We start from the raw sequence: 17,203 nt of genomic DNA on the forward strand, positions 1-17,203 counted from the left end.
GTATTATCTCTCTCATTTTAGCTTTATTTGCATAGCTACTTTATTGCTATCTTTAATTTATTGGAATATTTTAATTCCCTTGCCTATACCTTTCTTGACTTAAATCTCAAGGGAAAAGGTGTTTATTACATTTCTTAAGACCTCCTGGAAAACACTAGTCTCAGCGTGTCATTAAGATGTCCAAAGGAAAGTTGTATTCCCATTTTTGCAGAAGAAACACTTGTGAGTCCTTGAGCTGTGGCTACAGAGCGGAGTGGGGATAGGAGGGAAGAGCTGTCAATGGTGTTCACTCCATGAAATGGAAAGATTTGGTTTGTGGTTCGACTGGCAAATGAAATAATTTCCAAATAGGGTTTCCACTTGGAATAAAACAAAAATGTTTCTCTTTGGCTTTTAATTATTTTAAACTAAGAGTAGTAAGTAGAAATCTTAATCTAAAGGAATTAAATGGCTAAAGTGCATCTGTGTTTTCTCAAATATTTTTCCATAAGCAGTGCTAAAATATCTACTGTGTTTGTTTTCAGGTCCCTCTAAATGATATGTTTGGTTATTCCACTGAACTTAGGTCATGCACAGAGGTAGGCAAGTTTAAACTTTACCGTAGTGCCCTTCAAAAGACCATACAAAATGATCAAATTTACAAAATCTTGACCTTGCATGACTTTGCTTTATAGTTAAAAACAAAACAAAACAACAACAAACTATCTTTTTTTAAACCCCTAGGGAAAGGGAGAATACACAATGGAGTACTGCAGATATCAGCCATGTTTACCAGCCACACAAGAAGAACTCATTAATAAGTATTTGGAGGCTACCGGCCAACTTCCTGCTAAAAAAGGAAAAGCCAAGAACTAACTTTTCCTACTTTGAGTTGACTAACTTTAATTGAATCTGCGTGGTTTCAATACTTTGATGGATTCCAGTGGAATAAATTCAGGCTGCTGAAACAAGAAATTTTGAGCCTGGGAAGCAGGCTCTTCTTTCTTCAAAAGAAGCCCTTCTTATTCATATCCAGGAGCTTCTGTTCTATTCAAAGGTAATTCTATGTCTGTCTCAACTCTATTGATTGGTTTTATAGTTTATTGAAAATCCTCAAATAAAATATAATAATCACTGAAATATGTTTAATATTTATTTAAGGGGAGAAGAGTTATACTTTTAAGCCTAGAATGTATGTACATTTCCCTTCCAAGGTTTGTGTTATAAGAGTTTTCAACATAGAGAAAAACTGAAAAAGTGCAAAGAACAACCACATGCTTTCCATCTACCTTCCTTTGTTAACAGGTTGTTTATCATACAGTAATTTGTTTTATCATATTTGCTTTAACTCTCTGTTGTCTCTTTAAGTCTCATACCTCTGTATTTTTAAACTATTAGTTTGCTGAAGACTTGAAAGTGAATCACATACATCATGACACTTCTTGGAGTGTCATTAATGGGCAGGCTTTTCTGTTGAAGAGTGGATTCTGTATGATCTTCATAGAGAGTGCTTTTCAGATTCTTCATTGGGATATTAAAATGTTAGCCAAATTTCTCTCTGTTTTATATATGGCTGATTATTTTAATTTGTAGTTTCTGCAAATTTGTAAGTGCCTCTGTTTTAGGAGTATAAGTATTACTTCCTTGTGGTCTATTGCGAAGTAAAAAGTGGACCCTTGCATACGCTATTCTCGTTTTTGTTCATCTTAATGTTTCTGTACACCTAAATCAAATGTAATTTATAAAGTTAGTTTCATCAACCTAATGAATGCTAGCTGAATTTGAATTCACTTGAATTTGTCCTATATCGTATTCACTGAGGTTGTAGAAGAACAAATGTTAATCGTTTGTTTCCAGGATAAGTTGGGCTTTCCCAAGCAGTTCTATTACAGGGTTCAGAATTGCTTCATCCAAAAATCATCTGATGGCATAGATGGATCCTAGTCCTTTCCATTACCTGATGATAGAAATAAAATAATTGATTTTAAATTCCTTTCCTTTTCTTGACTTACAAACGTGGGTTTATACTTTAAGGTTTCTAGGGAAAAAAATATTTTTAAACAGTATTGAGCAGATATTTTCAAGGCATTTGCTAAATACTTTTATTTTTATTCTTTTGTGGCGGAGTCTCGCTCTGTTGCCCAAGCTGGAACGCAGAGGCACCATCTCTGTTCTGCAACCTCTGCTTCCTGGGCTCAAGCAATTCTCCCATCTCAGCTGCCTGAGTAGCTGGGACTACAAGTGTGTGCCACCACTCTCTGCTAATTTTTTGCATTTTTTGAAGAGATGGCGTTTTGCCATGTTGTCCAAGCTGGTCTCAAACTCTTGGGCTCAAGCTCTCTGCCTGCCCTGGCCTCTCAAAGTGCTGGGATTATGGGTGTGAACCACCATGCCGGGCCGCTAAATACATTAAATGCATTATATAATTTCATTCTCACAACCCTGAGAATACGTACTGTTAGTATGCCCATTTTTTTATAGAGGAAGCACAGATAAGGTAAATAACTTTAATGAGACCACAAAACCTAAGTTTTTAAATTGATACATTAATTATGATGATTCACCAAGTGCATATCTCCCACGAATGTCTGTTGCTACGATAGCATCAGGTCTGAAAAAATGTGGTTGCTTTGGCATTTCATTAGCATCTTGTGCCATTCACAATAACTTTGAATATTGTTCCTAATGAGGATATACATTCTCTGTATCTTCCTGGAATTTAGCATGATTCCTCTGGCTATTGAGAATAGTCACAACTATTGGAACTAAACTGGATAAACTTGGATAAGTAAATAAAAGTTTTACTTATTTTCAATTTGTAAAACATCCTGGTTATAATGTTACAATGTCAGAAAAGGTCCTAGATGGCTGGGCGCAGTGGCTCACACCTGTAATCCCAGCACTTTAGAAGGCCAAAGTGGGCAGATCATGAGGTCAGGAGATTGAGACCATCTGGCTAATACAGTGAAACCCTGTCTCCATTAAAAATACAAAAAATTAGTGGGACATGGTGGCACATGCCTGTAGTCCTAGCTACTTGAGAGGCTGAGGCAGGAGAATCACTTGAACCCAGGAGGCAAAGGTTGCAGTGAGCCGAGATTACGTCACTGCACTCCAGCCTGGGCTACAGAGTGAGACTCCATCTCAAAAAAAGAGAAGGAAAGAAAGAAAGGAAAGAAAGGAAGGAAGGAAGGAAGGGGAAGGGAAGGAGGGAAAGAAAGAAGGAAAGAAGGAAAGAAAAGGTCATAGATATTTAATCCAACACCAGCATTTCACAGGTAATGACTTAGGCCTAGCTGGTGGGAGTAATTAGAATAGGATCACAAATGGACAGATCAGGACCGGAACCCACATCTCTTTCTAACTCATTAGTTTATTGAATCCAACACCAGCATCTCATATGCAATGACTCAGGCACAGCTGAGAGTTTATGAGATCCCAACTAGAATGGGATCACATAAGGACAGATCAGGATCAGAACCCACATCTCTTTCTAACTCATTAGTTATAGTTGGTAAAGATCACATACTAACCAAAGTCTGTAGCATGGAAAAAAATTAATGAGAATATTCATAAGTGAGGGTTGCTTATACTGCTATCAAGAAGGATAATTGTTGGCTAATTTGAATATTACATACTTGTATTGGAGAAGAGTAGCAGCACTAGGCAGTATTGTACTGATTCCCGACCCTCACTGCACTTTAAAAATCACTGGGAGAGACTTAAAAAGAAATACCTAGGCTCACACCCAGGAATTTAGATTATTTGGCCTGGATCAAGATAAAAGTTTTTTGGGTGATTCTAATATGCAGACAAAGTTAAAGACTACTGAAATACTGCCTGCACTGCACTTAAGCCCAAGACATGAAATGAAAAATTTGTGAAATTCAGAAGTGTCATATTGTATTCTTTTGTGTAAGATTAGAATTTATGTTTTTTTTGTTTGACAACTTTTTTTTTTTTAAGAGATGGGGTCTTCTAAGACCAAAAACATCTGACTCAGCAATACCATTACTGGGTATATACTCAAAGGAATGTAAATCATTCTATTATAAAGACGCAGGCACACATTCATTGCAGAATTATTCACAACAGCAGAGAAATGGAATCAACCTAAATGCCCATCAGTGATAGACTGGATAAAGAAATGTGGTACATACACATTGTGGAATACTATGCAGCCATAAAAAAGAATGAGATCAAGTCCTTTGCAGGGACATATATGGAACTAGAAGCCATTATCCTCATCAAATTAACATAGGAAAAGAAAGCCAAATACTGCCTGTTCTCTCTTACAAGTGGGAGCTAAATGATGAGAACACGTGGACACATAGAGGGGAACAACACACGCTGGGGCTGGGGCCTATTGGAGGGTGCAGGGTGGGTGGAGGGAGAGGATCGGGAAAAATAACTAATGGGTACTAGGCTTTACCCCATTGATGAAATAATCTGTACAGCAAACCCCCACAACATACTGTTGTGGGGCATTGTTACCTATGTAACAAGCCTGCACATGTACCCCTGAACGTAAAGAGATGGGGTCTCGCTGTGTTGCCCAGGCTGCTCACAAACTCATGGGCTCAAGCAATCCTCTGGCCTCTGCCTCTAGAGTAGCTGGGACAGTAGGCACACATCACCATACCTGACTTGATAATTTTACCTTAAAAAACAAAAAAGTCAGTGTTTCTGTTTTTTGTTATTTCTTTCCTCTGCTCACTCTTAGATTGTGTAGTTGTAAAATCACTAACATTTAGTCAGCTCTAAAGTTTAGGATTTTTGATATCTTAATATTTTTGAAATCTGGGTAAGTCTCAAAATTGACAGCCAACCCAATAGGAGTGAATTATGACATGTTGGAATGTGTCCTTTGTACAAGATAGCTATTTGGGTGCTAAAACTGTAAATTGTTGAACTGGAGCTCTAATTGCCACTGAAAGTATCTTCAAATAACATTGTAGTGCATCATTGAAATAAGTTAATTGTATTCAAGGAAAATTTATTGTGAGCATTCATTCATTTATGAATTCCAATAAGTCCTAGGCAGCACGTTAGGTGACTATAGTACTTTGAAAACTAGGAAAAATCACAAAACAGATCAGAATTTTCTAATTTGAGAGAAATCGATATAATAAACTAATATGTCATGAATGACTTAACATTCAAGTACAAATATATAAGCTTCCAACTGACTTTCAAAAGAACTTATTTAACTTCTAAAAATTCATAATTCAGGTAGGAAGAAAATGAAACTATGAATAAAATAAAATGGAATGTAGACAAATCCCTGGTATTGTTTTACATGTCTTAAAATTCTGGAAGTTCTAGAGATTAAGAAAATGAATGTGATGCTGTTTGTGATTGTCATTAGCTAACAGTGATGCAGAATAACTTAGACTCTTAATGAAAAGAGGACTTAGGGAATTTAGTTTTTCATTTTATGCCAAGTGATTTTTTTTGTTGTTAGCTAGTGGAACCACTGTTAGTAATATTAAGTTAACAATTTTAGAGTTTGAACTAGAAAAGATGTTCTGAGGCTGGGCGTGGTGGCTCACATATGTAATCCCAGTACTTTGGGAGGCTGAGGTGGGCGGATCACTTGAGGTCAGGAGTTGAGACCACCCTGGCCCACACAGTGAAACCCTGTCTCTACTAGAAATACAAAAATCATCTGAGCACGGTGGCATGCATCCATAGTCCCAGCTACTCGGGAGGCTGAGGCAGGAGAATTGCTTGAACCCGAGAGGCAGAAGCTGCACTGAGCTGAGATGGCACTGCCACTGCACTCCATTACTCTAGCTTGGGCAACAGAGTGAGACTCTGTGTCAAAAAAAAAAAAAAAAAAAAGATAAAGATGTTCTAATGGTGATACTGATAAATTTTTAGTTGGTTTAACTTTTGGGGGCTTTGTAAATTTATAAATTAGGTACTTGTGTTTGTATATTATTTGTATGTGTGTTCAGAAGAATGAGAAATGCAGATTCAGAGATGAGACCATCATTTTTTGCAGTTTAAAAAAAAATGCTGATCCCATTGCAGCATACACTAATTATCCAGGCTTTACATTTTAGGGCTGAAACCCTGAGGAACCTGCTGGTGACTGTTTAGCACGGAGCAGAGTTCAGGTCCGTGTGCTTCCAGAACTAAAAGCTAAAGCAGACCAATTGAGAAACAAGCAAAAAACCAACATCTGTGAATTTTTGAGTTTTTACTTGTAATCATAGGCTTTCCCAAATTATTAGAATGTCTATACCTTAGCTGTTTTACCAGAAAAATGCTAGTACAGTCACTTGTTTAGAAGCTGGAAAAATATCATTTTTTCTTTTTAGAAATTACTAAGTTCTGTTGGTGCTACAGCGGATCCTTCTTCAGTTCCAGAGGCTTCTTCTGGTGTCTGTAGCCCTTGACAGTGGTACTTCACTTTAAGTGGTTTGCCAGGGTACCAGACCAAGTGAATACGACAGGGAATTATTTCCTAGGAAATAAGAGTTATAAAATATTATGATCTGCAAAAACTTATGGTAAAAACAATTCTACATACAATTTTATGTTTTACCTGTGTTGATAATTCATGAAGTAGAACAGTATAATCAAAATCAATTGTATCATCATTAGTTTTCTAGAGGGAGAAAAAAGAGTTAGTATAATAAATATGGTGGTGTTTGGCGTAATAAATATACAATACATTCTTGTTTTGAATGGATGCCTTGACTCTCCTACTGCCTTTTAGATTTCAGCCTCATGGTTTTTGGTAGTATTTTGCTTCAAGATATGGAAGTCATCGATCCTCATTTTTGTCTTGTCACTGAGTTACATGAAAGTCTGGTTGAATGTCTATCACTTTTTCTCTCTAGTATTCATAGTTTCGGATGGAGACTGAGTCTATGGAGATAGGGAGATTCTTTTAACAACCTTTAGGATCTAGATACTGTATATGCACCTCAAGCCGATGTATTAGCCCTGATATAACAGACAGTAAGACAAGGGGAGGGACAACTAGTAATTCTAGAATGTCTACCATGGGCTAGGTTCTGTGCTAGGCACCTTCTACATGTTCTCATGTAATTCTCCTTTACAATCTATGTATTATGAGCCTAGTTTTACAGGAGAGGTAATTTGAGGTTACAGCTAGGAAGTGACAAATGGGAATTCCAAATCAGATCTACTGACTCCAGCACCCATATTCTTCATATATACTACATGAAGCTATACCACACTGTTTCTAAAACCAGTGCCTTAGATATTTTTCAGTTGGCAGGCAGTTGTCTTTACCTCTTTTATGCAGTGTTTCTATACATTTTGTTAGTGACTAAACCAACTCCATATTTTCTTTTTGACATTTCCTTTAGATTGCTTATCTGTTCACAAGTAAAAATGGAAGAAAGAACATTTTAAAAAAAAAACAACCCTCAATTTGGATTATAATTTTAGTCTTCCTACAATGGAGTACTCCATTTTTCTGAGAGAAAGAGAATGAGTTACTTAAAAAAACTTTTTTTTCTTTTCTCTTTCCTCCTTTTCCCCTGTTCTCCACTTCCTTCTCAGCTCTTTAGAAATGGAATCATAACCTTTACTTTCCCTTTTACCAAATACTCCCTACATGGCAAGCTTATGTATGTGCTCACTCTAAAGCTCGAGAGCTGGAACTCTCTCCCACCAGGAGAAGGCATTGGGAGACAGCAGTCTGTTTACAACCTCAGTTAGGACCATGAGGGAGCTCTGTCCAAGTATCTTGAGACAATGGCCAGTTTACAGTCTAGCTCTACCCACATGGCACCAGCTCAATCATCCAGTAGATAAGGTATTCAAGCGAGTCACATAGACCCTGCACCTACTCGCTTCCTCCCCTGCATGCCGTTCATGCCAAGTCCCCCTTTAAAAGCCCTTGCTCTTTGTCCCAAAAGGGAAACAGTACCTTAAAAGCGGGAGCCTATACTTGTTCCCCTAAGCTAACTTTGGAATAAAGTCACTTTATTTATACCAGACCTCACTTTTGTGAATTGGACTCTGCAAGCAGCAAACGACTAAACTTGCATTTTGGATATATTACCAGGTTTGTGTTAAGACTACTAAAGAACACAAAAAAGCAACCGCCCACCCAAAAAAAAACAGTTTTGTCTCCCCTTTGCCTACATTGATGAAGATTTTTACAAGCCATGAAATTTCCAGTAGGTGAGGAAGTCTGGAGGGAGAAGATACAGGAGAGGACCTGGATAAATCAGAAAGCAACTGTATTTTCTGTGGTGTCTTCTTGGCAATACTGGGTAGGTTTCCCTCCTGTCTCACAGTGCACCCACGAATGTTCAGAGCAAACATCTGAGGCACAAGCAGCAAAGTCAGAGAATTCATGAGAGAAAATTCAGTGTCTCTTTCATAAGGGAACAGTTACTGGAGGTTCCAGTGATGAGTTTGGCATTGTCGCTTTGAGGATACGTTTAGCCTTGTTTGACCTCCATTTGGTGGCTGTCTTGACCTTGGAAGGAAACAGTTATCTATCCCAAGATAACTGGATATTTGTCTCAGACTTCTGTGCTGTCTGTACTATTTTTCTAGTCTTGACTGTTTATTATGCATTTTTATAATTTAAAAATTGGTTTTAGGCTGGACATGGTGGTTCACACCTGTAATCCCAGCACTTTGGGAAGCCAAGGTAGGAGGTCACTTGAGCCCAGGAGTTTGAAGTTTGAGACCAGCCTGGGCAACATAGTGAGACCTCATCTCTATTAAAAAATAATTGTGTGTGTGTGTGTATATATATATATATATATATATATATGTATGTTTTACTTATACACTTAAAATGTTTTTTTGAGAACAGTGTCTTATTCTGCTTTTGAAAACAACAGTTCTGAAGGAAATCATGGCAGTCTCCAGTGAGGCAAAAAAGAGGCCAGAGCTTAAAACAAATGTTAGGATTCCAGCCCCATCTGACAAACTATTTTGCTAAAAGCGCAAAAAGAGTGTTACCCATTTTTAAATACAAAATGGGTCATGTGAGTCATGATAATGCTTGGAAAACCCTGTATCATTTGATTGAGAACTTCTTCAGTAAAGTTACTGAAACATCCCCTTACATTTGTGTTTTTATAGATTCCTCCTCCTTTAAGAGGAACCACCATTAAACCAAACCAAAAAGCACAGCTTATTGAAAAACTGCAGCTGGCAAAGTATGCCAGGATTGGACTGCCTTCACCAAGTCAAGCTCTGCCAAGAAGTCATTTTTAATATTCAGAAATTATCTTTTTGGCTTCAGTTCAGATCATCATAAATGCCAAATCTTGTAGCCCAAATTGATGACGATTTGTTGTTACATTTCCTGGTAACTCAGCACTTAACCTTGTTGGAGACAGACCAGAAGTATTTTGTTTGTTCCCTTTTGCTTGCTCATGACCCAACCCACCCCATGCCTCTCCACCCTACTTACCCCAAAAGAGAGAGAAGACTAACAGAACCAGGGTGGTTTTAGTAGTGAGGAAGTAGGCTTAAGTTAGTAATAGAAGTTATAAAAAGTAGATTTCAGTATAATAGAAAAAGTAGACAAGATGGCTTCTTATGTAGCTTTGACTAGTGGAGACTTATACTTAGGGTGAAGATGAGCTGACTGATAGTGATGTGCTACAGGTTACATAGTTTAGGGTGCTTACAAATCTGGTATTGATTGATAGGAGTTAGAACAATACTCAGCTTGACTTTTCTCAATTCATATTAAAGGCTAAAGGTATGGTCTTATCATATATCCCTTGTTCTTGGCACAGTCTTCATAGTATTGGGAATGACATCTATTCTTCAGTTCTAAGGAAAGAGTTGTGCCAGTAAGATGGGTCTTATTTTACATTTGCATTTCAAACCTTTTTTTGCACACTCTTCCCTCAGGCCTTGTTCATTTGGGCCTGTGAGTTTATAAGCTTGTACTTCATCACACAATTGCATTAAAAGGTGAAATTACCCTGAGTATCAAGACCGTAATTCCCACTCAGAAAGTTTTTGGAAAAATTATAATCTTTATACTTTTTTTTGAGCTACCTTGGGCTAAGAGCACTGTTAAATACAGTAAGAAGTTATTCTTCAAAGGTGTAGCTTTTTTAAGTTTCCTTATTCTTTAGTCCTGGCTTTCAAGGCCAGACTTCCTTACTATCACTGTCTCCCTGCTCTGGTCACAGCAAGCAACTTCCCAGCCAATCCTTATCTATAGGGCCCACATTCTACTCACTCTGCAAATTACCCCTCCTGCCAGAATAGTTTCTCCCACTGAAACTGTCCTTCCCCCTAGTGTAACCCCCTCTCTGCACCCTTCAAATTAGCTAACCAGGACCAGTTTACGTTGTGCGGTCCAGTTCCAGCCAATGGAGACAGGACACAGTAGTAGAAACCCATTGTGTTAGAAATAAAAACCTCTTGCTTTCCTTTGTTTGTGGTGCTCTTGCCATTGCTCCATCTGTGAGATGCACCCTTCTATGGAAGTAAATTTGCCTTGCTGAGAAAATTTATGTTTGAGTGCTATTTCTTTTGTAGCACTAAAATTTGTTTCTAACAAGCACCTCCAGTCACTGCTGCCTCTGTGCTGTACTGGCTTTCTCAGCCCTAGTGTCCTGTTGCTAGTTTCTCAGGACAGTATTTAGAACTTCTGCTCATAGGGTATTTTTTTAAAATCATTGATTGTTTTGTCTGTTGCTTGTGTTGCTTCTTTTGATCAGGATCACAGGAGACCTTAGTGGCCACTGAACAGCAGAATTTGAAAAATCTTTGTGGATATGTGCATACTTTAAAAGAACCCTAAGCTGAAATGCATATCAACCTTGAAACCAAATTTCCTAATTGCTCCGGTGATTTAAATTTGTATTAGTTTCACTTCAGTCTGTTTGTGAGTCCTCATTTAATAGGCCCTAAGAGATGAAGTGATTTGCCTTGGGTGACCCAGCAAGTCAGCTGCATATTCAACTATTATTTATCTAACACCCAAACACCACGGGGGAAAAGTAAAATCTAAAACTCTTATTGACCATTCTCCCTTTGCATTTCTGTTTTTTAACTGTCTAGTTACATATATGTAATCGCTTTCTCACTTGCAGTTTGTTTGAGTGGACAGAAAATGAACTTGAAAGACTGGTTAGAATGGGAGAGAAATACAGCTGCTATTTTTTTTGTACTCTGGTATGTCCTAGTGGTAAAAATATGTCATATGCAACTGTAAAAGAAAGGGAAACATGTTAAAAGTCCTAGTTTTTCTCTGTTATCTCAATGTGTTGCTCTATTCCTATTAAGTTTTCCTCTCACATTCACTACAATCAGTTCTACATTATCTTGACGCCATTTTCTACACTTAACTTCTTCCCCCTAACTTTTCAGGTAAGGTAAAAGCCTCTTGTTGAGGATGTGGTCATCTTGGTAGATGAGAGTGTGTCAGAAACAGAGACAGAAACTTATCTAGCAAAAGAACTAGTACTGTATCTTGACTTGTTCTATAGCGACAATCAATTAGATGGTAATTTCTATTTACGAGCACTCTATAAGGGGGAAAGATGTTCGTTTTGATAAGTAAAGACAAAATCTAGGTTTCTAATTGATGTCTATTGTACATGTGGTCTTTGGAAAGCAAACCAAACTATTTATTTTTGGCAAAAAATGATGGTATAATGCTGGGCAAATCCTGTACTCAGAAGATATTTACTGATCATCCATCCATGGGTGAATCTGTGAACAAAACAAATCTTTTAAACTGGTGCTTATGATTGGCTCAGCTTGCCTCTCTAAAACTCCCAGTACCTTCAACTCTCATCCTGCTCTCAGCGGATGACTTTACCTCCTCTTTCACTGAGAAGACAGAAGCAGTTAGAACTTCCGCAAATCCCACTTTGATATCTGCTCTCCTAGTACTGGGCCACTGTTTCCTGCTTTCCCTCTAGGTGAACTCTCCGTGTTCCTACTATCATCTGGATTGATCATATCCTCTCTTGCCTATCAAACATAGTAACTCTAACAACTTTTCCCTCTCTTTCCTGCAATTCCTACTTTGCCTTTCTCTACTGGACTTTTTCTCATCAACATATAAATATGCTGTTACTTCTCCCAACCAAAAATAAGCAAAAAAAAAAAAAAAAAAAAAGCCCTTTCAGCCCTTTGCCCACCCATCATCCAGCTGTAGTCCTCTTCTCCTTCCTTTTACTCTTCTTTATTATAGCTAAATTTCTTGAAAGGACTGAGTGTCCACTTCCTCTCTTCCCATCCTTTCCTGAACCTACCCCAATGAGGCTTTTGTCCCACTGTGCCAGTGAGAGGACTCTTGATAAGCTCTCCATTGACTTCCAGTTGCTCAATCAAATGGGCAGTTCTCAGTCCTCATCTTACCTGACTTTCCAGCAGCATTAATACTACCAGCCAGTCCTCATCCTTGAGATACTGTCTTTTCCCATATCTCCAACTGCTTAAGTCAGACGTGTTCCATGATGCAATCCTTACATAACTTAACTTCATTTTCTACACTCATTACTTGTGACCTCATCCAGTCTTGTGACTTTAAATACTATGTATATGGTGATAACTAGAGCCAAGACCTTTCCCCCAACTTCAGACTCTTCTGTCCAGATGATTATACAAATTATCTATTTGGTTATGGAATTTAGAATGCCCCAAATCAAGATAATTTCCCTCAATTCTGTTCCTCCTATAAGCTTCCCAAATCAGTAAATGAAAATTCTATCCTTCCAGTTATTCACACCAAAATTCTAAAAATCATCTTTAACTCCTCTCATGTCTGATACCCATATCCAACCCATGAGCCAATACTGTCACTCTACCAGAATCCAAGTGTCTTTCCAGCTCCACCCTGGTCCAAGCGACCACTAGGTCTTGCCTAGAATATTGCAATACTTTTTTTTTTTTTTTTGAGACAGAGTCTTGCTCTGTAGCCCAGCCTGGAATGCAGTGGTGTGATCTCAGCTGACTGCGACCTCTGTCTCCCTGGCTCAAGCGATTCTCCTGCCTCAGCCTCCCGAGTAGTTGGGATTACAGGCACCTGCCATCAAGTCCAGTTAATTTTCCTATTTCCAGTAGAGACAGGGTTTCACCATGTTGTCCAGGCTGGTCTTGAACTCCTGATCTCAAGTAATCCACCCACCTTGGCCTCCCAAAGTGCTGGGATTACAGGTGTGAGCCATTGCACCCCACCCAATATTGCAGTACTTTACTGGTCTGTTCTTAACACAGCAGCCATAATGATCCTATTGTAAGTCAGATCATGTCACTCCTCTGGTAAAAACCCTCTAATGGGTAAACGAGTGAAAGGTAAGACCCTGTGAATGGCCTGCAAGGTCTTACATGAGCTGATGCTCTCCACTTGCCCCACTCCATTTGATCTGTTTCCCAGCATGTTCCCTTTGTCACTCAGTTCTAGCCACAGCAGCCTCACTGCTATTTCTCCTGCTCTCAGCTGATGACTTTGTCCCATTTCACTGAGAAGACCGAGCAGTTAGAATACAACTTCCACAAACTCCCACCTTATATCTGTCTGTCCTTTTACCAGCATCTGTGCCACTGTTTCCCTCTAGGTGAACCCTCTGTGTTCCTAAGATCATCTGGATTGATCATATACTTTCCTGCCTACTCAAAGACATAAACCTTGCAGCCTCAGTTCCCTCTGACATTTTCTTTCCTTATGGGAGCGGGGCTCAGCTCACTCTAACTTCCCTTTGGTCTCTACTCCAAAGTCACTTTTGCTCAAATTAGCCTTACTTCAGACTAAGTAGTAATTCTATCAATACCCTACATTCCCTTTTCCCTACCTCATTTTTTTGTTTTTCTTTTCTTTTTTAAGAGACGGCATCTCTGTTGCCTAGGATGGCGTACAGTAGCTCAATCTTAGCTTATTGCAACCTCCAACTCCTGGATCAAGCAAAAATCCTCCCACCTCAGTGTCCTGAGTAGCAGGGACTACAGGCATGTGCCACCATATCTGGCTAATTTTTAATTTTTTTGTAGAGATGGGATCTTGCTATGCTGCCCAGGCTGGTCTCAAAATTCCTGACCTTAAATGATCCTTACACCTTGGCTAATTTTTTTCATGGTATTTACCATCATGTAATACATATTTATTTATTAGTTGACCGTCTTCTCTCCCTAGAATTAATGAGGGCAGCAACATTGTGTTCACAGTGTATCCCCAGCCCCTGAAACAATACTTAGCCCATTGCAGGAACTCAAATATTTGTTAAAGAAATGAAACGCAATTAAAACTCTTGAAATGAAATTAGAAGTTCACATGAATTCAGTCTAAGGAGACTGCACTGATTCTTGTGGCACAAGCTAGTTTTCAAGTTTTTCTTACCCACTGCCTCACACTAGTGAGCTGTGCCAAGTAGTAGCGTGAAAACTGGGTTGTCATTTCCCACATCACATAGGAGCTTCCAAGGAAAGCCAAATCCCAGATGGGTCTCAGAGAGGGATCGATATGTCCATGATTATCTGAGAGAGACAAAAACAGCACATTTGTATTAATGCATTTTTGAGACAAAATCTCAGAAGCTTCAGATATGAAATAAGGTTTAAACTTAGTCATACCCATCATCCCCCTCACAGTAAGACCTTGAGCCAGACATGTGATTTATTTGTATCTGTTTCTATGTGACTTTGTGGATTTATATTCTTCAACTTGCCAAACAGTAAATGTATTCTGAATCAATTTAACGGCCACTTGCTGTACTGTATACATGCAAAATAAGAGCTACGAAGCCTATGTCCTATCAAGCCTATGTCCACAAAGTATCTCGGACCCATCCTGTCTTCTCCAGACTCACTGCCACCACCCTTCATGCCTGGGCTGCTTCTCCCTGAGACCACAGCCACTGTCTGCTACCAGATCTCTCAGATTTCAGTCTCCTCCTTCCAGCTGTCTCACATCCAGCAGCTAAAGTGACTTTTCCACACTCATTACTGAATACTCAAAGTTGACATTCAATTTTACCTAGTCTTATTAGTTAAGAAGCATTTTTTTAAGAGACAGGAACTTGCTCTGTTGCCCAGGCTAGAATGCAGTGCCACAATTAGACTTCACAGTAGCCTTGAATTCCTGGGCTCAAGCGATCCTCCTGCCATGGTCTCCCAAAGTGCTGCTGAGATTACAGGTGAGGGCCACTGTGTTGGCCAAGAAGCATTTTTAATTAGGTTGAAAAGTCTATCACTGTCATTCTCCACCTTACCTTCTGGTTTAGGTCTACAGTCAGTGTGATGTGTGGTCTTTGCTTCTCAGTCTGCCAAAATATCTTTGTGCTTCTCTGATCATTGGCTTTAAAGCTAATCAGTGTATTGGCAGCATCTCTGTCACTTTTGTTTAACACATGAAGAAATCAGGTAGATTTGTTCTATGGCGTTATTTTTGGATCTAAAATATTTTAAATTTGGCAAACATCTTTCTTAAAACTTACACAATATCAGACACTGTGAGAGGCAGGGATACAATGACTAATAAATTACTGTTTGTGATTTTTAGGAGCTCAGATTTAATGAAGTGACTGTTCATGAACCATCATTTTATGCAATTTTGCAGGGATACTATATTAAGGCCTAATAATAGCACAATACATGAGGAATACTAACAAGCTTATTAGGAAACTAATCCTTTTGCGTAAAATAATCCTTAGCATAAATTCTATTCTGTATTGGTAAAGCTTGACCACTCGGTGGTCCCTTTATGTCCCTTTAGTTTACCAATACAGAATAGAATTTATGCTAAGGATTATTTACCCAAATGAATGCTCAATTCATTGAGGTAGGGAAAAGGGAACGTAGGATATTGATTATAATTCAAGCAGCATTCATTGATTTCTTGGGATCTGTGCAGGATACCAAGATGAGTCCCCACCCTCCACATGTTGACAGGGTGGGGTTATAGTTGATAGATCCCTTAAGAAAGGGAGGATCAGAAAGCTGAGGGACAGCAGGGAAAGGACAAGATTCTTTGGGCTGGAGAGCGTTGGGGGAAGCTTCACAGAGATGAGATTTTTGCTGCACCTTAAATTGCTGTCATGTGTGTGAGGGTGTGGGTGGAGGTGGGGGTGGGAGCAGGAGTCTGAGTGAGAGAGCGAGCACGTGAAGGTAGGAAGGCACGGGGCAGGGGCAGCCTCAGTGACTGGTCTTGATACAGTATACAGTATACTGGCACCAGATATTCAAAGGCCTTGTTTGCAGAGCTGCCAGAGCGGGTATGAAGTGTGACTGAGGAGTAAGTGTGAGAAGATGACTTTGACTGCTGGGTGCGGTGGTCTCAGGGAGAAGTAGTTCAGGTATGAAGGGTGGTGACAGTGGGTTTGGAGAAGACAAGATGAGTCCAAAACACTTTGTGAATGCAGACTTGATAGGAAATGGCAAGTTATTAAATGTCAGGAGATTAGGTGAAAATGACTGAAGTTTCTGGCCAAATCTAGGAGAACAGTATACTGTCATACAAATGTAGGACAGAATGTGGGAACGTTTTGGGTGAAAACAAGTTGAGTTTGTTATTAGGTGTATTAAATGCAGTGTCAAGAAAGCCATGAAGTTAGATGATATAAAGTGCTGTAGATAGGCTGGGCACAGTGGCTCAAGCCTATAATCCCAGCATTTTGGGAGGCTGAGGCGGGTGAATCACCTGAGGTCAGGAGTTCGAGACCATCCTGACCAACATGGTGAAAGCCCATCTTCTATTAAAAATACAAACATTAGCTGGGCGTGGTGGCCTATAATCTCAGCTACTCAAGAGGCTGAGGCAGGAGAATCGCTTGAACTCGGGAGACGGAGGTTGCAGTGAGCTGAGATCGCACCACCTCACTCCAGCCTGGGTGACAGAGGGATACTCTGTCTCAAAAAAAAAAAAAAGTGCTACAGATAAATGAGGAAGGATAAGAAGTAAGATCTGGTTGGGGTTCTTGGTGATCTACATAGAGTAGAAGCCAAATAGGAAGAGGCTGAGGATGCAGCAGTGTGTATAGAATCTACTTTTGAAAAGTAGACAGAATAAGGAAAAAGGGGGTGATGGGTCTATGAAGAAATTGATCAGCACAACTCTGATTGATGATCTCTATAGGACAAGAGAAGGAACTGGTTGACGAAGATTTTAAAGGTGGGAAGGATACTGATGGGGCAAAATTATGAAAGAACCAGAGAAACTAGAGCCAAAGGTATACATAAAAGAGGTCTTAGGATCAAAGAGAGCGTTGGGGAAGATGTAGCGACTTTGTGAGGTGGGAAGAAATGACAG

At 39.2% G+C, this 17,203-nt stretch overlaps 2 protein-coding genes across 2 annotated transcripts in view; one reads left to right on the forward strand and one right to left on the reverse strand.

Moving 5' to 3' along the window:
- GFM1 (G elongation factor mitochondrial 1) overlaps positions 1-1,667 on the forward strand; it is a 52,997-nt gene extending 51,330 nt beyond the window's left edge. Inside the window, exons 17-18 of the mRNA XM_064378863.1 lie at positions 525-578; positions 724-1,667. Of these exons, the coding sequence (XP_064234933.1) occupies positions 525-578; positions 724-855 (186 nt within the window). The 3' untranslated portion in view covers positions 856-1,667. The remainder of the gene's footprint in view (positions 1-524; positions 579-723) is intronic.
- Positions 1,668-6,169: 4,502 nt separating this feature from the next.
- The window catches only part of RARRES1 (retinoic acid receptor responder 1), a 33,991-nt gene continuing 22,957 nt past the window's right edge, over positions 6,170-17,203 (reverse strand). The window contains exons 4-6 of the mRNA XM_012447330.3: positions 14,297-14,433; positions 6,533-6,595; positions 6,170-6,451 (exon numbers count right to left, since the gene is read on the reverse strand). Coding sequence (XP_012302753.2) covers positions 6,302-6,451; positions 6,533-6,595; positions 14,297-14,433 — 350 coding nt within the window. The 3' untranslated portion in view covers positions 6,170-6,301. The remainder of the gene's footprint in view (positions 6,452-6,532; positions 6,596-14,296; positions 14,434-17,203) is intronic.

The sequence above is a fragment of the Aotus nancymaae genome, unplaced genomic scaffold (genome assembly GCF_030222135.1).
Source record: "Aotus nancymaae isolate 86718 unplaced genomic scaffold, 86718_ANA_hifiasm-v0.15.2.pri h1tg000019l, whole genome shotgun sequence".
In the NCBI taxonomy this organism is placed as follows: domain Eukaryota; kingdom Metazoa; phylum Chordata; class Mammalia; order Primates; family Aotidae; genus Aotus; species Aotus nancymaae.